Below are 24,581 nucleotides of genomic sequence, written 5' to 3'. Positions count from 1 at the left end.
ACAGAACAAGCCATTAGATTAAACATAGATGCCAGGCAGTGGTGGCACACACCTTTAATCTCAGTACTTGGGAGTCACATGGCTTTAATCCCAGCATTAGGAAAATTGAGACAAGAAATGATTTGGGTGGGCGGAGAAAGGTATATATGGTGTGAGGAGACAGGAACTAGAGGCTTTTCAGGCTGAGGAGTCCTAGAGGTAAGATGTGGCAGTGGCTTGTTCCTTTGTTTCTCTGATCTTTCAGCCTTTACCCCAATATCTGGCTCAGAGTTTTTTTTATTAAAAGACCATTTAGCAATTGGTGTTACAGGCCTATGGAACCTTCCATATATGTTTATATTTTACTCACTGATAATTGCTAAATTTAAGCAGATTTTAATTTTATCATTCTAAAAGCATAAATATGACAAAATCCTTGGAGCTACTTACAAAACATGAAAAGCATCCTGAACATTGGAGTTTGCAAAAGATACAAAAATCACCACTGTTTAATTTCCCTGCTCACTTTTGACTCCAGTTTACTAGTTCCTCACCCAGGGTACCTCCAGCTTCTAACAGAAACGCCTGTTGCAGGTTAGCTACACTTAGCTACACTACCCCTTATGTGGGCTACTCCCCTGGCTCTCACAGCTAACCCAATCTTAATCCCACATTCATTACCCAGCTATCAAAGACACTGACGCCTGAGGGTGTAATTTGCCCCACAGGAGAGCTACAGAGTAACCTAGGATACAACCTGAGGCTTCAGTTTAAAGCCTGCAGTCCTATGTGCTACCTTGAGTTTCTAGGTGACCTGCACGGTCTTAATTCTAAGGCCATCTTTACCCTAGCCATGAAGAGTAGCTACACTGACCAAGCAAAGATCTACTAAGATTCAAGTTCCTGTTACCGAGATGTCAATGCCCCATGCTGTGGCAGACAGCAACAGGAAACATACTCCTTTATATCTTCAATGCAGTGTGTTCTATCTGAACAGCAAAGCAAGTGTGCTCTCAATGTCTCTGTCTCTCTCTCTCTCTCTCTCTCTCTCTCACACACACCCCTATATAAAAACAAAAGCAAAGGATACTTTATCTGAAGAATACTTTTAAATCTAGTGGACATTTAAAAGGAAAACTTGGGGAGACTGGAGAGAGCTCAGGAATTAAGAAGGTGGATTGCAAGTTAGGGTCTCAGCACTCATGGTAGGTGGCTCACAACTGTCTGTAACTCCAGCTCCAGGGGAATCTTGGCCTCTACTAGTACCTATACTCATATACTCAGACATGCACACACACACACTAATATTACACAATCAAAAATAAAATAAAAATATTATAAAAAGACACTTGAAGAAAAGGAAAGTCATACCTTGATCTTAGATTGAAAGAATCAATATACAGATGCCATGCCCCTAAACTAACCTATAATTCAACTCTACCCCAGTCCCAGTCCCAGGGGGGTTTCTAGTCTATGTGAGGGTATAAGCGCCCAGGAGTAACTGCTGGTAGTCTTGGAAAGGAACAAGGTGGCTAGTGCTAATGATGAGGAATGAGTGCAGCTCTTCAAGTTTCTGTGGGCTGAGGCAGAAATCAATTTTAGAGAATTCTGACCCCTGTGCGAGGATGGGAGATACAGAAGGCATCAAAAAAAGTGGGGAGGAAGGGGTGTTTAGTAAACAGAAGTGGGGTTTAGCAGGATTTATTTAATAAAAATGGAAATAATAAAACTACTAGGCAACATGGGTGAAAAGCCTTTTGACACATAGCTAGAAGCCATCAACAAATAGAGAAGTTGGATTAATAAGAATTACAAATTTCCACACTGAGAGTAACACATAAAGAAATACAAACAGAAGGAAAACAATGTCACAAAGAGGTTTCTTTTAACAGATAAAAGACTACAGAAATCAATGAGGAAAATATTGATCAGTTATACAAGCTGTTAGCAGTGACAGGTCTCCTTCCAACCTTCCACAATATTGTTAGCACTGTGTTCACGAAAAAGACACAGTGGACTGAAATGCACATTTGGTCTTTGAGCCTGTAGCTATTTCATGAAATCAGCCACGCATCTTACAGACACCAGGGAAGCACTGGGTGCTCACCATCTCAGAGTTGGAAGCATTGTGCAGTTTCATAGCTTTCTCCTGAACATTCCCAATGACAGCATCTGCACACAGCGCCAGTGAGATAAGCATCACACCTTCAAGGAAGAAGAGAATGATCCTCTTTAAGCATATTAACTGTAAGCAAGGTTGACCAGAAGTTTAACTGAGCTAAAAGTCAAAAGCAGATTGTCAATCCCATTTGGCTGGAATGCTGAATATGCTGATCTATAACTCATTTTGGTAAGCACATAGGTAATGATATTAATGTAAAAAAGACAGACACTAATAAACTAATGCTACCATCAGAATCATACTTCAGCATCATGTCAAATAAAGTTCTACTTCTAACCTGGACTGTATGATGGAAGGAACAAGTATAGAAACTCCTAGAAGATCTATTGGGATTGGTGGTGACACAAAATATTTGAGAGGAAAAACAAAAAACAAACATTTAGAGAAAAATCATATACACAAAATGTCTTCTAAAAGGTTCATTTTAAAAGGAACACATGGGCCGGGCGGTGGTGGCGCACGCCTTTAATCCCAGCACTCGGGAGGCAGAGGCAGACGGATCTCTGTGAGTTTGAGGCCAGCCTGGTCTACAAAGTGAGATCCAGGAAAGGCGCAAAGCTACACAGAGAAACCCTGTCTCGAAAAACCAAAAAAAAAGGGAACACATGGGCATTGCCAAGGTCATTTCTATGGCACTGCTTCTGATTAGAACTCTACACATTCTCCTCTATCAACCACTCATTTTCAGTCTCCACACTTTCCAGGTAGTGTCTGTTGAGAAGTACAGCTACAACTTACAATTCTGGGAAACAATTGGAGTGTCCAACCCGTTTATAGTTTTACAACCCTCAATTCCATACTGTCTCAGACACACCTAATTCAATGGTGATTTTGTTAGCTTGCCAGACAAACTGTCTCAGTGACTGTTCACATAAGCAAGCCTCCCTTTCACATCCATGAGGATAACATGAACAATATTAAGTTGTCACATGCTGTAGTGACAGGTCCAATGGCATCGGGTCTGGGTGAAACCACTCACTCCTGGGAAGCAGCAGGCAGGTGTGCATGAAACAGGCCTGGCTGCCTCTGAGCTTCACATACAGAGGAAAAGTAGTCATGGTTCTATCTGTGGGTTTCATGGGCTTGCAGGCCTTCTTGTCTCAACCTTCTCAATATTAGGACCCTTTAATACAGTTCCTCATGTGTGACTCCCAATCATAAAATTATTTCATTGCTAATGTTATGAAATGTATGTAAATATCCAATATGCAGGATATCTGATATGTGACCCCTCTGAGAGGGTCATTAGTCCCAAAGGGGTCGTGACCCCTAGGTTGAGAACCTCTGCTCTAAAACCAAAGTGGGGACTGGTATTCACCAGTTTCTCTCACAAAGAATGTCTGGGTTCTAATTCTTTCAAAATGTGCCCACAGAACTCAGGAAGAGAGAAGACCCAGGTGCCCTGGGGTACACCTTCCCTGGCTGTCTCGTCTCTCTCTTGTCCCCTTTGCTGCACGTGGGTGTTCTCAGGTGACACCACATAAAGTAAGACAAAAAACAACTAACCCTTGGTGCCCTTTACCCAAGAGTGGGCCTGATTCATTCTGGAGAGTTCTGATCTCCTCTTTCCAACAAAGACCATCTTTCCCACTTACTAAACAGCACAACAGATAGGGCATTGAGAAGGGTGAGGAGGGTTGTCTTACTCTTTCACAGAGTCTCCTGAAGGAGACACTGCTTTTCTGACCCTACCGACTTGGAGCAGCACACACAGCCACTCCCAGATGTCATCATTCTACACCTGAGTGCTGCTTTCAACACCTTGCTATTTCCAGAGAATCGTCTGAGGTGTACTACATGCAGTGAGGTTTCCACGAAGCCGAGGCAGCAAGTTCCCTCAGGGACGTCTGTGGCTGTGAGAGGGCTGCCCCAAGAGGTCCAACTGCTTATATTTAAACACAGTAATTCAGGCTGGTTAACTAGGGCCAGTAAGACTGGCTGATAACTGGTCTGACTCTTGAGAACCATTGTGAAGCTAATGTAACCAATATTTTCATTGTAGAAATGGTTATTTTACACTTGTGCTTGCTGGTTTCCAATACTGCTTTTCCCTGTTCTCTTAGGTGTTTTCTTGTTTTTGTTTTTCTGATCTAGAAACTTTAAATGCTATTTTAGTGAAGATAAATGATGGGATGACACTGTGTTCTTAGTAAAATTCTTCTAGTAGCTAAAGGAAAATACTATATGTATATAGTAAATGCCCCAAATACCCCAAAACAATTTATCTCAGTGGTTCTCATCCTTCCCAAGGCTGTGACCCTTTAAAAATACAGCTCCTCATGTCATGGGAACTGCAACCGTAAAATTATTTTTGTTGCTACTTCATTACTGTAATTTTGCTAATGTTATGAATCATATTGTAAATATGATATGCCAGATATCTGATATGTGACTTCTGTGAAAGGGTTGTTTGATCCCCTAAAGGGATCATGACCCACAGGTTGAGAATTTGATTCATCTGCATGGTCATGAAAATAAACACAGGATTCTAATGCTTATTCTTATCCCTGGACACATTGTAATACTTACCTGGCTTTTGAAAACTCTAAATTTAATTGACAAAAAGCATAGAGCACAATGGAGGAAACTAAGTCACAGAGTTACAGCTCTATTCATGTTACCACCGTGACTTCCCCACATCCGCTGTGTGCATGGACAGGTCAGCACACACATGTGTGCTCTTGTCTTTGACAGTTAACCGGGAGCCTTTTGTCATGTACTCCAACACTGGTGCATCTCTAGAGCACTGACACTTTTCTATAGATTGAAAAGTCTGAAAGCCTTGTTAGGTATGGGACTCATCGACATCATAGCATCATTTAAAATCCTCGTGAAAACTTACAAATTCTTATTCAAAATAAAATGCTTATACAATTTAGGAATACAAATACATTCCTCACCTGTCAGGTTGAAGTTTGGTGCAACTGTACTGTCAGCCAGGGTAAACCAGATCAGGCCAAGGCTCATGCACACTGCTGCAGACACATCTGCAAGGTTGTACCGCTTTCCTATGTGAGACAAAGGGAAGCTGGCCTCATTATGCAAATATTTACCCAGCCTACTGTCAGATCATGGGGGCTTCACTAAGCAGAACAGGGATGTGCTATTCACATCTAATGCTCAAATCATGAAGAACACTCAGATCAAGGCACACAGCAATCCCAGGTTTAAGATTAAAGCAGGCACCACATGATCTTGTTAGATAGAAATGAGATCTTATTTTATCTATTATGACAAAAAACAAAACAAACAAAATCACACACATGCACTACTTGATGGTGAGGATATGCCCTGAAAATGCACCTGAGGGGGATCTTGTTGTCTGACGTCATCAGGACACATACACAGACTGAGATGGCTATGATGTCACTGGGTAATAATATCTCATGGGAGCATTTGCATACACAGTCTACTGGTGACTAAAGCTGCCTTACACAATGTATGACTACAATTTTGTGAAAACTGACAAAAGTAAAAGGTATACTCCCCAATTTTCACTATTTGTAAAAATGAGTATGTCTTTTATCTTACATATAATAAAAGGCTACAGATTTTCCTTTAGCTTGTAAGTTTACAAAGGGAAGAGAGTAATGATTCTGGCTATATAATACCATTTCAGCTTATAAATACTATGTGAAGACCATTAGGCAGGGGAGAATTCACTCATTTTCCTCTGCCTAATGTATTCTAACTTTCGGTAAAGATTCTAAGGAAATACACACGCCTAATCAGAATTTTTAATAGAGACTGAGGTAATTTTTCCACATGAACGACTATCCTGAAGTGTCCAATGAGGTAGCTGACACATTTCCACTATAAAAGGTCAACCCCAGGAAGGCAGCTTGATGCACACACTGAGAGCAGGCTGCACAACCCCTTCAGTGATGGGAACAGCCTCAAGACAGGGACCAAGCAACAGCTTGTTCCAAGGCTTGCTGCTCCAGCTGCGTCCTCTTTCCATACGGCTCCACGCAGCTTGGCTCTAAAGCATCAGAGCCGGTGCAGTCAGGGAAGACGTGGGTCCACTCAGACGGGCTTCATTATGTGAATATGGCACTGTGGGGGGGCATTAAATTTCAAAATAAAATAATAAAACAAAACACTGGCTTTCCTCTCTTTTGTCCAAATTATGAACCTCAAAATACTATAGTATGTTAGAGAATATCAGTGTTTTTATGACGCCCTATTTTTACCAGATACGATACTATCACAATGTCTAGAGTGCTCAAGAACAGTGTTGTGGACATTGACTGTTTTTCCTAATGCCAGATGCCACAACATAGCTGTGCGCTTCAAACAGTATAAAATGTCATTACTGTACCTTGAATAAAAACTCCTCCTAGCATAACAGGAATCAGTTTGCAGCACTTGAAGATGACTTGGGTGGGGTAATTCAGGTAGCCCAAGGAAGTGTTTGATAAGCCCATAGTACCCACAGTTAGAAAAGCTATTATCATGTAGGTTTTTCCTGGTATTCTGGAAGAGACAATTTTTAAAACCTTCATTGTGGGACCCAGTTTCATAGTACTTTAAAGATGATGGCTTACAATGTGCTTCCCTATTTCTGGTTAATGTTTCTGGAAATATACATTAAAAAAATCATTCTTTTCAAGTTGTAACACTGTTTACTTGTACATTGATAAAAATCATAATATACTTTTACTGAATCTTCAATGAGGAATCTCAACTGTGTGTTATAATAGCAAGAGACTTACTGAGATTCTAACTGATGTATAAATGGTGATCAAAGATTTTCTTACAGTAGTTCTAGGTATAGACTAAAAACTATCTTAATTTTCATAAAAAAGAGATGATTAAAAAAATACGGGCCTCTACTGGGGTAAAAAGGCACCAATTACTAATGTTGGAAATTAACTTTTAAATTGCTTTTGCTTCCTAATGTTTCCATTCAGCATTAGGAAAAAAACGAAACTACCAGAACAGGCAAAGAACTTCTCTAGAGAAAGCTCATGAGCTTTACAACTCCAAGCATGATTGTTACGACAATATTTTATAAACCACCTCTCTATTTCCCATGTTATAATAATAATCAGCTTCAGGTAAAGTTTCTGATGCTGTCTTTGTAACCTCTAAACTTTTAACTTAAAGTCACCAGTATGGGTATATGCTCACTCTGAGTAGTTACTAATGGTTTAAAATAATAATCTGACATACTGTATGATAGACAAAAAAAATTAGTCACATAATTTGATTATGCTGTGTACTTAGATGTAACCTACCTACATTTAGGCATTTGAATTGGTATTTAAATCAGGCACAAAGGCACACAATTCTTCCAATTTTTTTTTCTTCCTTCCTCTTTCTTTTCTTTTTATTTTTTTCTTTTGGAGACAGGATCTTTAGCCCAGGCTGGCCTTAAAGTTCCTACATAACGGAGGAAAACCTCGAGTTTCTTTCTGATCAGTATACGACCTGAGTGCTGAGATGACAAGCATGTGCCACCAAGCCTGATGGATGTGGTACTAGTGATTGAACCCATGGCCTTATGCATGCTCGGCAAAGACTCTACCAGATGAGCTATATCCCCAACTCTCTACATCTTTTATATGGGTATTTACACACTAAAACAATTTGTTGGAAAAATTCTATTGAAATGCATTATTTACCCTTTCAACTTTGAGGTTTTCCTACTTAAGTACTAATGTAGGAGTCAACATTTAAAACCCACTGACAAGAACTGGCCTGCCCATGGGGTGTCCTTCAATTACCACAATGTATTTCCTCAGTGTCCCTGGAGTCTGAGCAATCATTGCCCTTGTCAGCGAAAGAGGGAACATCACTTTCCTAGCTTAGGATAAAAACCAGTCATCAACTTTCCTCAAAGATAAACTGTAAACAATGGTGGCCAGAAAGGAACAATTCCAGTCAGCAAACTTATGAGGAATGGTTACGGCAGCAGGATACAGGCAGGCAGGAGTTGTCCTGAGGCTCAAGCCCCAAAGGAACTTGCTACATGACCTTATAAAAAGGTCAGCCCTCCTCCTGGTCCTGTTTCCTTATGGGTGAGGAGGAAGCTGCATTTCATCAGCCTGCCTCCCGGATTCCTGGTGTTTCTATTTTATTTAATTCTCCAATAGTTTCTCAAAGACGGTGGGGAAAATGCAATTGAAAAGGAATCCTTCAATTGCACAATCATCTACTTCCTATGCCCAAACGCAGACAATGGCTAAAAAGTTGTTACTCGGCGAGGGATGGCAGCACCGTGGTTCAAGCATGGGAGCTGTGATGTTACTCCTCAAACACACCGTCAACAAGCCCAGAGTTCAGAGACTCCCCAGGGCTTGACAGAGCCAGTGAGGGGCAGTGCCCAGACCCATGATCTTTACATTCTAAATCCGGTGCTTGTGCATCAGCATCACTTACACAGACCCAAGCAGAGGAAACAACTAAGCAGAGGCTAAAAGGAGTGGCAGTCAAGGAGATTCAGAAGTCAAGTCCACTCAGGACAAGGAGTCCTGGGGCTGGATGAAGCTCTCAACGCTTCAAGACAACGTCCCTTGTAAAGAAAAGGCTTCCATTCACAGCTACTCATTTTAAGTCTAGAAATTCATCTTTCAAAATCAAATGTTTAAATCAAATGCAAGTTATTTTATTTTCAAATATTTTATGGTCACATGGCTAGAAAGCTGAGATACTCTAGCCTGTACCACATCTCATCTGGTTGGCTGATACAGGGAGACGCTTCCTCCTCAAACTCAACTTCAGGAGCAGTACCCTGACTTCTATGCTGAAGCAGCGGTTTCCAAGAGATAATGGATCGTCAGCCCCTCACTATTAGTCTTGGCAATGATATTTACTTACTTTCTAGTCTATCACCCATGTTTTATCTTGGAGTTTTAGAGCATGAAAAAACAATAGAGATGATATTCTCACACTTGAGTACTTAACTATAACTGTTGTAAAAAATTACCAGCAATAGAATTCGGGAAGTAAAATTAAATCTATAAAGACATTTGTTAGATTCTTCCAGTAAAAATCTGTGTAAATGGATTTGAATGTTTAAAATTGAATAGTTACCTATGTATACACTTCAAAACAATTATGTAGAAAAGTAACAAGCTGTGATTTTTTCAGGCATTAAACATTTATACAAAAGATAGAATGTCAGTATTGTCTTTATTATCTTTTAACTGTCCCACAGTACATGACTATAGCCATCCTAGATGGGATAAAGGATAAACATGTTTCATTTACCCCCACTGCATGCCCACATTCCTAACTATCTTCTGTTTATGGTCACAGTATTACTGTATTTTGTTTTATATGCCATTAAAGATAAACCAAAGTATTTTTTCAAATCTATATGGTTACTAATTTAAAAGACTTTGAAATAAGTGTTCTGGATTTAACAAAAAGAAATGTGTTCCTCCAATATTTAGGAACATAGATTTCCAAACCAAGACTAGAATGTGGGAGATGGACTTGTAAGGAAGAAGGGAAGCTCACAGGCTGGGAGAGAGATGAGGAAGGGTGGGGTGAGAGAGTGTATACACACACACACACACACTGTGGAAACTGCCAAACAACAAACTGTATCAATTACAAGAGAGAAACCTTGGACTCCCAGGTAAAGCAGCTGCCTCTACATGCCTTGGTGAAGAAACAGGTGTATGAAAGGACTTTGCTTTAAGACAGTGGATACACCAGCAAGAATGGAGCTAAGTCAAACAGTTCTGGCTGCTGTCTGGTGGGGGTGGGGGTGGAGGAAAAGCCTCATCCAAAAGGGAAGTCAGTCCTAGCGTAGACACAGGCAGCTCTACCCTCAGGACAAAGCCAGAAAGAGCCTCCAATTTAGCGGTGGGTTTTGGTGAGACTGATGTCTCAGGTAGATGGGTCAGTGCTGGAGAGGAATCCCACTCTGAGGGCAGTGGCTGGGTACCAACCTGATGGAACTGACTGTTTAAAACTTATCTACCTGGGGTGGCCTAAAGACAGGGAACAACGACGACGAGCCAGAGAGTCTGCCGTAGGACCTGAGAACTCTGACGGCCCAGGAGGCTGCTTGACAGCCACAGCTGCATCCCTCCAAGAGGGTGAGGAGCACTCAGGTGGGCTACAAAGGACAGACAGGTGCTTCGTCTGCAGATGGCTCAGTGCCGTGTGTGCCACACTCCCAGCACACGTGTTAGCCCCTTCCAAGCAGAACTTCAGTGACACCAGGGGATACTATGTAAAGAGTCACAGGAGGGTGAGGGTTGTAGAGATTCTGCTACATAGACAAGCTTCTAAACTGAACACAGATACTTGTTCACCACCACACAAACCACAGCAAAGACAGGAGGCCACAAGGCCACTTGCCTCTGCTAGCAAGAAACTGGCAGGACTCACAGGGAGATGGCCATAGTTGCATCCTTCATCCCCCAAATTTCTCTTTCTTGGGCACATTTAGTAGTATTTTTACTTTATTGTATTAAAAACTTATTAATGTTTTTACTTTTCTCCTTCATACATTCATCTAATGCTGCTTACCCATGTTTCTTCATCACTAGGCAAGCATTTCTCTTTTCTTTTTTTTCTCTTTATGCCTCTTGTGTCTTTCCTCCATTTCTTTTAGCAACACTCTAACTTATTTTATTTTTTTTGGTGTTTTGAGACGGAGTTTCTCTGTGTAACAGTCCTGGCTGCTCTGGGACTTGCTTTGTGACCAAGACTGGCCTTGAACTTACAGAGATCCACCTGCCTCTGCATCCCAACTGCTGGGATTAAAGGCGTGTTCCATCATGCCTGGCTTGACCTTATTTTAGAAAACAAACAAACCCATCCTTTTATTTTTTTAATTCCCTTTCCTAACATATGTCTAAATTTGTTTTTGAACTTTCTCATTACTGGAAAATTGTGTTTACTGTTATTTCTTCTCTTAATTTTTTTTGTTTTTTTCTTTCCCTTTGTAACACTCTCATCTATTCTTCTCTTCTCTATCACTCCTCCTTCCCACGCCTCTTCCATCGCATTTCATTCGCTATTTCCAAATCTAGCACAGTCAACCTACATTAGCTTCTGCCATTTTTTGTTGTATCATAGGTGATGTGTAAGCTGCATTCACTTTTAAGTGTATTCTATATCCTCTTTGATATTGCTGCTGTCATAGCTTTTTGTTGTTATCTTTTTGTTTGTTTGTTTGTTTTAACCTTTTTGAATTGTACTGGGGATTGAGCCTTCAAGAAAAGGCTGCCCAATAAGTTGAACTCCAGATGGAATTGGAAGGGATACCCAAACCAAGAGATGTGTAAATAGCTACAAGGAAAACACACACACACACACACACACACACACACACACACACACACACACACAGAGAGAGAGAGAGAGAGAGAGAGAGAGAGAGAGAGAGAGAGAGCGCAACGTGACTTCACAAGATCCTAACTCAATTATTGAACTCAATGATACTACTGAAATGGTAAAATGCCGAAGAGACATCCAGTGTGTATTAGTAAGAATGATAAGTGACCTTAGAGAGCATCTATACAAGCAGCAGGACAAAATCCAGGACTTAAAGTCAGCAACATAGAAAAGGTTAAAATAAAAAAAAAATAGGGGGGCGGGAATGAGAAACTCTGCAATATGGATGAGAAGTTGGGCAAGGGGGGAAATCATCAAGGAAATTGAGATTTTGGGGAAACAAAGTTGGAAACAAAAAAATTCAATGAATCAAATAAAAACACAATGGAAAGCATCGCCAAGAGACTTGACCCAGCAGGAAAAAAGGTGTTTCAGGGATGGAAGGCACAGGAGACAAACGCTACATAAAACTGATAAAGAAAACAATGAAGGGTATAAAGCCCCAGAACTCGGGGGCCAAACAAGGGTAGACGCCGAGTTAAGAAGGGCAGACACACAGCCTGGAAAACCACAGCAGCATATTTCACAAACCTAGAGAAAGAAACGGGCGTCCAGACACCAAAGGGCCAAGTCCCAAACAGACATGACCAGAGAAGAATGTCTCCATGGCACACAGAAATACAAAAAAACAAGATTAAAAGCTGAAAGAGGGAGACACGAGCTCGCCTATAGAGATACACACCTCAGAGTAACATCAGATCTCTCTCTCATCAGCAATTTTAACCCAGGAAATCATGGAATGATACAGTTCAAGCCTGCTGACCAATTTGCTATATTCAGTAGCATTATCTTTGAAAAATGATTAAAAAATGCAAATATTTGAAGATAAGCACAAATTAAGGCAGTTCATGATCACCAATTTAGCATTCCAGGAGATACTTATAGGAATACTATACACAGAGAAAGATGGAAAAACAGTCTCAATCACAAGATAATAATAAAGCACAACTTTCATGAGAGGAACAGACAACAAAGGAGAACTCAGAAAGAATTCATCAGGTCCAATGCAGTAAGCCAGCAAACCCTTAACAGGAGGGAGAAAGAACAAACAATAATCTAAGCAAAGGTATTACGGTAATTAGTAAACAATTTCCAAAGATAAATGACCTCAAATGTAGATGACTTCAACCCACCAATAAAGAGAAGCAGACTGGCTGACATATTAAAATCTAAATCTAGCTAATGTTGTCAAGAAACATTTCTCTGGAAGATACCCACAGACTGAGAGCCACAGGATAGAAGTGTGAACCTACCAAGCAAATGGAAACCGAATACAGACTGATATAGCTTTTTGGTAGCTGATAACGTGAAACCAAACTAAGACCTAAGTAAAAGAAGGTCGGCATATAGTAATGAAGGGAACAACTGAGCAGCAGCTATAACTACTGTAAATAAATATGCACCACACACTGTGGCTCATGATTTCACTGAATATTAACAGACATAAAAATCACTTCAGTGTGAGTCCAATAGAGTGGGATTTTATAGCCAATTCTCATCTTTAGACAGGTCATTCAAACTAAAAATCTACATGGAAACTTTATAACATTGGTCAATGGATTTAACAGATATACCAGCTTCAGTTGACTCCATATACACAAATCAATGTAACACACCACATCAACACTCTTAAGGACAGAAATCACAAGATCGTCTCGATAGGTGTAGAAAAGATCACAGGCAAAGTTCTATACCCCTTCATGGTTAAAACTTATAAGAAACTAGGATCAGAAGACATCCACATCAAGAAATTCAAGGCTCTAGATAGCAAAAGTTATACTCAAAAGCGCTCAAAATCTTAGCTAGAGGGCCAGCAAGATGGCCCGCAGTAAGGAGTGACAGACAGGGCGCACAGTGTAGGCAGAGAACTGACTCCTGCAAGGTGTTCTCAGACCTCCTCACACATGCCCACACACATGACACTCGAGCTTTCTCCTCCTTCCTCCCACCGTTTCACATACACAATGCAATCTGAAAAATTAAAAGAGCATATTCTCTATGTTAGAGCATAAAGAGAAGAGGAAGAAATAAAAGGTACACAAATAGGAAAGAAAAAAGTCAAATCATCCTTGTTTGTATCCAGTACAACCCTATTAAAGAACTTAAAAACTCTACCAGAAGATTCATCTGATTAATTTTATATACCAAAACCAAGTTTGCTAAGGAAGAAATGAGGAAAATCCCACTTATAATTGTTTAAAACAAAACCAAAACAAAACACACAACTAACCAAGGAATAAATGTAACCAAAAAATCGTGAAAGACTGCTCTAATGACACTTGCAGCCACCAAAGAAACTGGAAACACTGGATTATATAACACTGTGAAATAGCTGTATTATTAAAAGTCATCTATAGATTCAACACAATCCCATCATGACTCTAATGCAGTTTTTACACTAGATGAGACAATCCTAAAAATCATAAGCACAAAGGACCCCAAAGAACTCCTAATAGCAAGTACAGTGCTGGAGTTATCACAGTGAATTCTACTATAGAGCCATATTGATAGCCCCACCAGACAGAGACCAACAGAACAGAAGATCTAGAGAGAAACTCCCACAGCTACGTACAACTCATTTTTGACAAAGGTGTCAAAACATACAATGGGAAAAGACAGTCCCTCTCAACAAACAGTGCTGGCAAACTGGATACTCATGTAGAACCAGATCCGTATCTCACCCTGCATAAAAATGAATTAAAAATAGATCAAGACCTCAATAGAAGACTTAATGTTCTCAAACTCTTGGGGGAAAGCACTTCAAGACACAGGCATAGGCAGTGACGTTATGAAAGGTGCTCCAGAAGTGCAGGAGAATCCCAAGAACAGACAAACTGTATCACATAAAATCAAAAACCTTTTGCTCAGCAAAGAAAACAGACTGAAGAGGCAGCCTACAGAATGGGGCTAAAGTCTGTGCTAACTATACACAAGATGGGGATTAATATTGAGAATATATTACCCTCCCCCACATTAAACACCATAACACAAACCACGCAGTCAAGAAATGGGCTAAGAAACTGAACACACAATGCTAAAGAGTAAATGTAAATGGCCAGAAGATATTCGGACACCTGGGCAACATCCTTAGCCATCAAGGAAATGCAAATTACGGCAATACATCGTTTCTGAAGAGGATGTGGGGAGAGAGGAATGTTTGAACCCTGCTGGTGGGAATATAAACTGGTGCCACCCAATGGAAACTAGTACGGGGTTTTTTAAAAACTAAAGAACATGTCATAGCACAGGGCCCAGCTATGCCACTCCTCATCTAGAAAGGATGAAGTGCACAGAAGTGTCTGCACATCCCCGTCTACCGCTTTATTATTCTCAAGAGCCAGAGAAGAGAGCTAGCCTAGACATCTAACAACCTACGACAGATGGAGAAAACAAGGTGTGGAGCTTTATTTAGCCATGAAGAGAAATGCAATCAGGACACCTGCAAGGAAATGGATGGAGCTGGAATTCATTATGTTAAATGCGCTAAGGGAGAAACAGAGATACAGCCATATGTCCCCCAACATAAGGTACCTAAACTTACATATATGAAACTTACCAGGAAGTACCTGAAATTAGAAAGGGACAAGAGGGAAGAAGGAAGAGAGGGAGGAAACGGACAGGGTATCAAACTCCTGTGACATGAAAGCAGGGAAGGGGACCACCTGTGGGAAGGGAGCAGCAAGGGTGGGGGCAGGTAAATGTAGGGTGCAGTGTGGGAGGGGATGAACTAGAACATCCTACGATGACACGCACATGAGAATGCCAAAGTAAAACCCTTATTATCAACTCATTAAAAAAAATAAAGAATCCAGATCTCAACTACCAGACACTGTAACAACGTCAGGGGATACAGCCCACAAAACATTAACTTGACACTTCAAAAACTATTAGAAAACTTGCCACTAGCCTTTCGCTTACCCACTGTGATGTTGGCGCATTTTAAATCTTTCACTAGGCATGCCTTGGTCAACTCATGGAAATGTGTATCTGAGCTCTCTGAGAGAGTGTGCTTAACCATAAACTGACTCATGATCTATTTCATTTTTGTGACACTGTATTAAAAGTGCACAAAGGAAATAAATAGATTTATTATTTTAAGCAAGAGGTTCACACTGATAAAAAACTCATGATCAGATGTTAGCAGGAAATGTAGAATCATGCACAGTCAGCATGCTGACTTTATTTTTTCATATCCAACTGATGCAGTAACCACACCACATACCTTCTCCTTTTGTCCTGAATGAGCTGAAGTTCTATTAGGCCAAATATGGAGTAAAATGCAAACTGCATTAAAGTAAGGTACCAGCCATAGGGCTTAAAGCCTTCCATTGAAAATATCAACTCCTGTAAAAAGACAAGGAATGCTGTTAAATTCAAGGCAGAGACTGACTTTCAGTCAACTGTTCTAAGCACATTTTAAAAGCAAGCAAGCCATACTCCATCCAACTCCACCCCACTCCTGCCAAATCACTAGACTTCCTAAGACAATTTAGGCATGAAAATCAACAGAGAAGTAACTAAAATGCAACATCTTCTTACGCTTCTTCATCAGAAACCATGTAAGTATTCACAAAGTCAAAGCTACAATCTGGCTGGGCGGTGGTGGCGCATGTCTTTAATCCTAGCACTTGGGAGGCAGAGGCAGGCGGATCTTTGTGAGTTCGAGACCAGGCTGTCTACAGAGTGAGATCCAGGAAAGGCGCAAAGCTACACAGAGAAACCCTGTCTTAAATCTGAAGGTTTTATGCAACTAAAAGCCTTGCACATTTTGTTTTGGATGGAAATCTGGTAATTATTCAAATAGAAAAAACATAGCTAGTAACATTTATAGACTGTGTAGCAAGAGCATGAAGTCCTAAGTCAATGCGTATTGCTGAGATAGACAAGGCCATGCCAAATACCCCTATACCTCAACCGCATAGGAGTGCCATGATTATGGTCTGAAGCCTGCTCCCCTACAGAGAATGCTTCTACCAACACTAGCTAAACCTGCCTTCCTGTTCAGCAGTATATTGTAAACCCAGCCTCCTTGTCCAAGCTGTAATAACCCCGCCTCCCTGTTCAACTGTATATAATAAACACGCTGAACTTCTGGGGCTGTGGCTTCTTGATCTGAGAGCCCAGTCCACCCAACCCCAGCTTTTCTGTGTCCATGTGGCTGTCATTTCTTCATGCCCTCACTACTTCAGTCGGTAAGTCCCTGGAGCCTTGCAAAGCATTGCAAGGTGGCTGCATTACTTTCCTTTGCAGTGGCTACCTGTCCCCCCAGGTCATTTGGTTTTTTTTTTTTTTTTTTGAGACAGGGTTTCTCTGTGTAGTTTTGATGCCTGTCCTGGATCTCACTCTGTAGACCAGGCTGGCCTCAAACTCACAGAGATCCATCTGCCTCTGCCTCCCGAGTGTGCCACCACCACCCGGCTGCCCCAAGTGATTTGTAACAGAGGCATTTTGAAGGGAAGAAAATAATGCTTCATAACAAGAAAGATTCTACTCCTATTTCTAACTGCTGTGTGATGTGATACCTTGCTTTTTTTTTTTTAATCACCCTCCAGCTAGGACTCAAGTTACAAATCATATTCTACAGTATTTTTACATAATGTTCTTCAGGACATTCTCTAGGATAACTAAAAAAAGAAAGTCAAAATTTTACTTATATGTAAAAAGATGTAATGCATCTCTATAAGATAAATGGACAATAAGATGTTTTATGAGATTTTTATGCATAAGTAAAGTCACCCAAATGTGGTGCTAATGAACAGCAATAGTTTATGTCCCCTCTTAAATTACTGAGGTTCTCAGGTATGATGTAGTTGAATTAAAAACTAAGTTGCTAATGGTTAAAAATATGTATCAAGTCAATGCACATTAATAACACTGGGTGCCATTCAAACATGCATGCTCACAATGGACTGCACCTTCACCCATCCAGCCATGGTTCTGAAGGGTAGGAATTTGCTGGTGGCCAAAGGCATCCAACCACCTCAAGCTACAGAGCAAACACTGGACAGGCTATTGCAATGTTAGATACAGTGAAACAAAACGGAAGACTACTGCAAAAATGGATAAGAAGAGAAACAAAACAAGGACAATATCATAGGCACCGGGAAAAAATGAATGACGCAGCCATCTCAGGATTAGAAAGCTGTGTTTAAAGGAAATAAAACTGCCTTGTAGTAGAGAGGGGAAAGGCAGAAAACATTTTGTTGTTTTTTTTTTGTCAGACTTATTTTGTAAAAATGGCCTTTTACACTATGTGGTGAGTGTCAATAATCCTAAGAATTGGAGGGATGAGGCAGGATTTTGAACATGAGGTTGGTCTAGGCTACAAAAAAAGACTCGTTCAAAACGCAAGAAAATAAAAATAACCTTTTATCAATGAAATCCAAGAATCAGAAATAAACTGTGCTATTTTCAACTTTATTATAAAATGATCTTCCTAGACATCAACCAATGCTCGACTCATAAAAATCAGCACGGGTGTGTGTGTGTGTATGTTGTGGCTCAGAGGTTAAAAGCACTGGCTGCTGCTCTTGTAGATGGTCCAGGTCCACTTCTTAGCATCTACACAGCAGGTCACAACCTCCATTAGCTCCAATTCCAGGGGATCCAATGCCTCCTCTGGCTTCCTTGGGCAACGGGCACACACGTGGTATGCTTACATATATGCAAACAAAACACTCATACACATAAAAAATAAATGAGTAAGTCTTTAAAGATAAGGACGGATATCACCTATGTTTGTTAAATATTTACAAGTTACTTTTATAACTTTAACTTTCAAGATCACCTTTCTTTTCAACTTAAAATATTGAACTTGGAGAGTCTGATCTTTACTCTTAGTAGTCCTTTTAAGAGGCTATTGGTCTACAAAAATCTCAAGCTCTAAGTCAACTATTAGCCTGTAAATAAAAACACCACGGTGAAAACAAGTAGTTGAAACCAACATGGACATCATGTGCTAAAATAACTAACACTAATATAAACAAAGGACTACTGTTTACCTGTAAGTATCCATAAATTAGGTAAAACACAAAAACTCCAGCAACACATATGAAAAACTGTGTGAGCTTGTTAAACTTGCTGAGGTTCATGCCCAGCACCACAATGTCATCAACTGACTTGATGTGTGGTGACATTGTCTGGGTTTTGGAGGGCACAGTGATGGAGACATACTTCCTGGAGTTGTTGAACTTGAGGTCCATTGTTTTTGCTTTGCCACATTCAAGGCCTGCAACCTTGTCTTTGCTGGTTTCCACTGTCAGGTTCTGTGTTTCCTTTGCTGGCTCCGCCTAGAAAAGGGAATAAGCAGTTATGGCAAATCATACAGTCTATGAAGTATCAGATTCAAATAACAATCCAAAGTACACCATAAAAAATACAGGCCCAGCTGAGTCTCTCTGGATATCAGCATCACCTCCCACACCCCAAACACCAAATACAAGACCCCTCACTCCTTCATCCACCATTGGATAGCATCATATTCATCTCCATAGTAATCAAAACTAGGACTACACATGGTAGTATGCTTTTATCATCTAGTACATATCTAATTCTAATAAAATGTAAAATATTTTCAAGATGCTTAAGGGTTGACAACCATACAATCTAATTGCCTGTCAAGCTTTAAAACTAAAGCCAAACAGGTATGAGATTTAGCAACAGCATTCCTTAGGTTGAAAGAAAAAGCTGTATGCAGCCCAGGCTGGCTAGGAAGGGACAAGCCTCCTGCCTAATGTCTTGAGTACTACAGTTACAGAGCATGAGCCACCAACCGTGACGGAAAAGACTTTCTTTCCTCGTGGAGAAAATGATTCAAATTTAAAGTCTTTGGAATGTAAAAGACAGAAAAATGTGTCTTTTTTTTTTTTTTTGTAAAAGTTGTGAAGACAACTGTCAAGTTTCTCCTTGCATTTCCATAAGCTGAAAATGATGAATTCCATATAAACACTAAGGAAGTACAGAAATCCTGACAGCACGCAGGAAGGAAGGACTGACTATCTTCCTAGACTGTCTCCCTGCTGGCAATCCAGTGACGTACATCCTGACTCGGAGGCCAGGAGAGAACAATTCTGACAGGGATTTCACTTAAAAAACCATCAGAAAAGAAACTGTCTTGTGAGTGTTTGAAATGACAAGAACTAGAGTCACCTCTCGGTGACTGTTCCTAGTTAGCTGAGCTGCAGACATTCAGGAGAGCTCATTAGTCACAGCAATGGGGGCAAGGTGCTGGGTACACAGCTATCGATACGTAGGCACCCAAACATCTATTCCGTGGGACACCCGCCTTATGTCTAAATCTTTAAAAGTACTTTTCTTGTTTGTGTTCCTTTTTCTTCACGCTTTTCTTTATTCTGGCTTGCCTTGCTGTGTTTCAATCACTCTTATGTCCTTAAGATTGTTTTATGCCATGTTGTAGGACATCCTTGACATACAGTTTTCATGATAAGCATGTTTAAACTGCCCTCCTCCTACTGTCCTGTGTTTCAATACTGAAGAAAAAAATGCTCTGGTCTATTTCCTATGTTAGGCACAGCAACAGCGCCCAGGGCACTATTTAAATAAACATAGGTGCTGAGCTTCTCGTCCCTGATTTATTTCAATAAAAGGCCTAACCACTCAGCCATTCCTGAGAACATAAGACTTCCAAGTGCCTCGTGTTCTGTTCATGGTGTCCTTTCTGCTTGGTGGTTTCTTTGGGTCATATTTAAGTTCAGAGTTGATGGCCACTTCTTTGGGACACCTCTCAGAACCTTACCAGTCTCTGCATCTTGGTATCTGGCCTGGACTTTTATGCACACCAAAAAACAAACAAATCGCCATGCCTACTACACATGCCTCCAACTCCAGCTCACATCCGTCTCACTCGGATACAGTTTTGAAAGGACCATGGTGTTGGCAAACTTGATCAGCAAAACTGAAAATCTACACTAGATAAGAACTGGGAGGAGAGTGCAGATGATATACTTAGGCACACATGTGCACAGAGAATGAGTCTTTTTTTTTTTTTTCAGACAGGGTTTCTCTGTAGCTTTGGAGCCTGTCCTAGACTAGTTCTGTAGACCAGGCTGGCCTAGAATTCACAGAGATCCACCTGCCTCTGCCTCCCAAGTGCTGGGATTACAGGTATACGCCACCATCGCCCGGCGAGAATGAGTCTTATAAAATCAATTTCCTACTTTTACTGACCTTGGGATATTTCTCCAGAAGGCAACTCTTTCCCAACATTGCCCTCTTCTGAAATGCTTACAGTTAAAAGCCAAGCACACAGTACCAATTCAACTACAGCGAACAGTACAAATAAGCAGTCCCCATGGTTTGGAACTTTGAGGTCTGAGCTATGATACAACCTGAGAAGTCTCGGGTAAAGTAATCTCTCTGCATTTCAGGTTCTTTATCTCTACTGGGAAAAGTAAAATGTGCTGATTAAAGACTTTCTGTGGAATCTATGAGATAAATGTGAAGTGCACGGCACACAGTATGACAACTCATGTACATTAGCTTTCATTATTCAACTTTTCAAAAACATTGCTGAAGTGAGCTGAAGCTGATTCACCTTCCTGACATGAAGTAGGAAACAGGGATCTGGCTGTCCCACCTAGCCTGCCCTACAAATGTCTCTTCCATTGCCCGCTGTAAGCACACTACAAAACCCCAAGACACTGAACCGAAGGACTCTCTTTTCTCTTGTAAACATGTGCTCAACAATATCCTACTCCATTCTCTTCCATCACTTTATCACTCCCACACACTCCCAGCAGCCCTATGAGCTGCAGATCTAGGCTGCATGTGCAGGTAAATACCCTCAGCAATACCTTTTCTTAAATGTGTGCAACACACTACTCATCTCTCCTGAATTTCCCATGAAGCACTTGTGATGAACAAGGAAATGGATTCACTGTCACTGATTAAACGATGCCTCACTACCACAAAACCTGCCCTTTAAAAGCCTAGCACTTAGTGTGCAGTTTGGCATGACTGAATGGCACTGCACTAGTCAGAAAGCATGACTGATGAAGGCCTCTGTCACTCTCAAACTGTGACCCCTGATGTCTGTCCCTCATTTGTTTCTAATATTAATAATTGATATTGTTATCTAAAGAATCAGAGCCATGGCTGGAGAGATGGCTCAGTGGTTAAGAATGTTTATTGTTCTTCCAGAGGGTTCCCAGAACCCATGTTTGAAGGCTTGAAATTGCCTTCAGCTCGACCTCCAGGTAGGAACCAGACCCCTCTCATGCATATACCTACTTATGCATAGATGTACACACACACACACACACACACACATAAATCTAAAAAAAAAAAAAAAAAAGAACCTGGGACAAAAAGTCAAACAAAAGTCCTTATGTTACAGGGGAAACTCCTAAACTACGTATGGAATTTAACATCAGCCTAGGCTACAGAGATCTTGCCTCAAAATCAACAACAATGCCCCCCCTTCCCAAAGAAACTCCAAACAAAAAACTCAAGAACAGAATTAAAAGTAATCAAATAAGCCGGGCAGTGGTGGCGCACGCCTTTAATCCCAGCACTCGGGAGGCAGAGGCAGGCGGATCTCTGTGAGTTCGAGGCTAGAGCCTGGGCTACCAAGTGAGTTCCAGGAAAGGCGCAAAGCTACACAGAGAAACCCTGTCTTGAAAAACCAAAAAAAAAAAAAAAAAAAAAAGTAATCAAATAATTAATAACTTGCTTTGCTTTAGAAATTCTAAACAACTTCTGAAACTAAAACAGAAAGAAATCATTAAAGTGGATCTCTGCCTTAAGTCTTTTCTTAAACTCAACAAACATTTAATTTCAGCACATTGAAGGTAGAAATAACAGCTAAAATGGAATTAAAGGAAGTCCTTCCAGTTCTAAAAAAAAGAAAAATCAGAAACAGGTGATGTTGACTTACAATGACATACTGAAATAAAAATTATCTGAGCTTAGTTCTTTAAAAAACAAAACAAAGAAACAACCTGTGAGTATATGCCTCAGATCGCAGGAGGAGGTCAGAAGACATTCTCTCCTTTCACTTTGTGGGTTCTGGGGACCAGGCTTGGGGGCAAGTGCTCTTGTGTGTTGACTCATCTCACTGGCCCCAGCTTAGCTCTTAATCTAGTTCTGTTTCTAACATGAAAGATGAACGCTTTCTATTATCAAAAGGTGGACTTTCTAAGCCTCTCATGTGCATAGCGTGGGAAAGACCTAACTCCGCTCATAACTTGCCACACTCAGGTGACACTCTTGTCTTCATGTCTCAGTCATACTTTGGATAAATTACAGTGTGTGGAATAAGATCATAAAGCAGAAAACAAGATTTTGATTTCATCTATACTTCATCTCACAAAGTGTGAGAGACTGGTGATTTCTTAAACTCTTTCCCCCTCAAGGGCTAAAATTAGGATTTAATCTATACATTAAGCAGAAGTAATGCTATCTAAAATATTTTCAAATGCTAGCAAGTGTCTTTTTTCCCTAAGTCTCAAACTATTTCAATTCACTTATAAGAAAAATATTAACTAAAATTCTGGATTCTGATAATCTACTGTAGAAGAAATGAAGATGTATTTTTTAATACAGAAAAAAAACTAAAAACAATAACAACAACAACAACAAAAAACTCTTGTTGGCATACTAACAAAATCTTTCAGGTTTTTTTTTTTTTTCTTTTTTTTTTTTCTTATTGAAGGAAAAAAAAAAAATACGAGGAAGAGACTGCAGTTGCAAAGCCGGAAAGAACACACAGGTTTCAGGGACATAAACTTAATAGCTCTTCAAGAACAGTCACTTCGTGGCAAGGCAAACAGGCGCGGGGTACCGGAGGACCGGACACAGACCCGGAAGTAGCTCTGAACTGCAAAAACAGTCTAGGGAATCCGGGAGACCATCCGAACCCTGACAGCGGGCTAGGGCAGTCCGGGCGGTGGTCTCGCGCCGGGAGGGGAGGATGCTCTTCCCGGAAGCGCTCGCCCGTCACCCCTAACCGGTCCGCGCGCGCCCCGGCCACCCAGACGGCGGCGTCCACCACCTTCTTTGGCGACACTGTGTGGGCGCCCACCCCAGTCCTGCCTGACGGCACCTGGCCGCGCGGCGAGACCCCTCCCAGCTCCGCCGCTGTCACCTCCTCCGCCTCCTGTCCTGCTCCTGCGCCGGCCACCGCGGCCGCCACCTCCCCGGAAGGTCTTCACACCGCCAGACCCCTCGCACCACTTCCGCCTATGGGTCTTTGTGCGCATGCACAGGCACGCGGCCCCGCCCCTTCGCCCGCCCTCTGGGCCGCTACCTCTCGCGCATGCTCTTCGCTCTAAGGCTGAGCCAGGACCCGGGTTCTATCCATCTTTTGGGGTCCACGACCCAGGTGACTTCACATCCGTGGCCGTGAGCCCATACATGTGAAGGCGGCCACATTCAGAATGTTCGAACCGGAAACAGCCTGAGGCTCCCTCTCCTCAGCCCGCGTCTTTTGATCCAAAGAAATGAGATCGCTTCTCAACGCCTTCCTTGTCCCAGTCTCTGGATTTCTGCTCTTCTGGACTAGATGGACTGAAGAAATGCCCAGGGGGCCCAAGTCACATGCCCTTTCAGTGACGATGGTTTGTAATTGTAATTGTAAACGTTACCAGGATTGTATTGAAGAGGCCATTCACTGCTTGGAACATAAATCCCTACTTTGGGGTCTGACAAATATCAAAACATTTATGGTTTCCAAATATCAGAAATTAACCCCCCCCCCGAATTGAGAACTATACCTATAATTACTGAGATACAATGAAGAAAATACCAAGATGGATTTGGGGACAGGAGTTATTGTGACCACCATAACCGATGCAGTATTTAAGAGCCTGCTTTAGTAGGGAAAGGGGTAAATAGAGTCAACAGAAACGTTAGAATCCAGTCCGTTACGAATAAGTTTTAAAATTTCACCAGAATTATACAGAAAGAGAAGCATTTGTGCCTTGGTTGTGGTGGTGGTGGTGGTGGGGGAGGTCCAGTTAAGACATTTTTTAAAATGCCAGACTTGTTAGGCCAGTGTTGTATGAATGTTGAAACTTAAATTTTTTTTTTCCTAAAGAGAATA

The 24,581-nt window shown here is 41.1% G+C and overlaps 1 protein-coding gene across 4 annotated transcripts in view; it reads right to left on the bottom strand.

The window, feature by feature from the left end:
* The window catches only part of Slc35b3 (solute carrier family 35 member B3), a 29,623-nt gene extending 5,906 nt beyond the window's left edge, over window positions 1-23,717 (bottom strand). The window contains exons 1-6 of one of the 4 annotated variants that reach the window (XM_059263139.1): window positions 23,625-23,717; window positions 18,523-18,810; window positions 15,744-15,865; window positions 6,483-6,637; window positions 5,062-5,169; window positions 2,087-2,184 (exon numbers count right to left, since the gene is read on the bottom strand). In XM_059263139.1, coding sequence (XP_059119122.1) covers window positions 2,087-2,184; window positions 5,062-5,169; window positions 6,483-6,637; window positions 15,744-15,865; window positions 18,523-18,723 — 684 coding nt within the window. In that variant the 5' untranslated portion in view covers window positions 18,724-18,810; window positions 23,625-23,717. Of the gene's footprint in view, window positions 1-2,086; window positions 2,185-5,061; window positions 5,170-6,482; window positions 6,638-15,743; window positions 15,866-18,522; window positions 18,811-23,582 lie in introns of all 4 variants that reach the window. The other 3 variants (XM_059263142.1, XM_059263143.1, XM_059263141.1) reach the window with 3 other exon arrangements.
* Between the last annotated feature and the right edge of the window lie 864 nt (window positions 23,718-24,581).

This window comes from Peromyscus eremicus, chromosome 5, assembly GCF_949786415.1.
Source record: "Peromyscus eremicus chromosome 5, PerEre_H2_v1, whole genome shotgun sequence".
Lineage (NCBI taxonomy): Eukaryota > Metazoa > Chordata > Mammalia > Rodentia > Cricetidae > Peromyscus > Peromyscus eremicus.
Note: the sequence above shows the minus strand (reverse complement) of the source record. Positions and strands in the feature narration are given on the sequence as shown.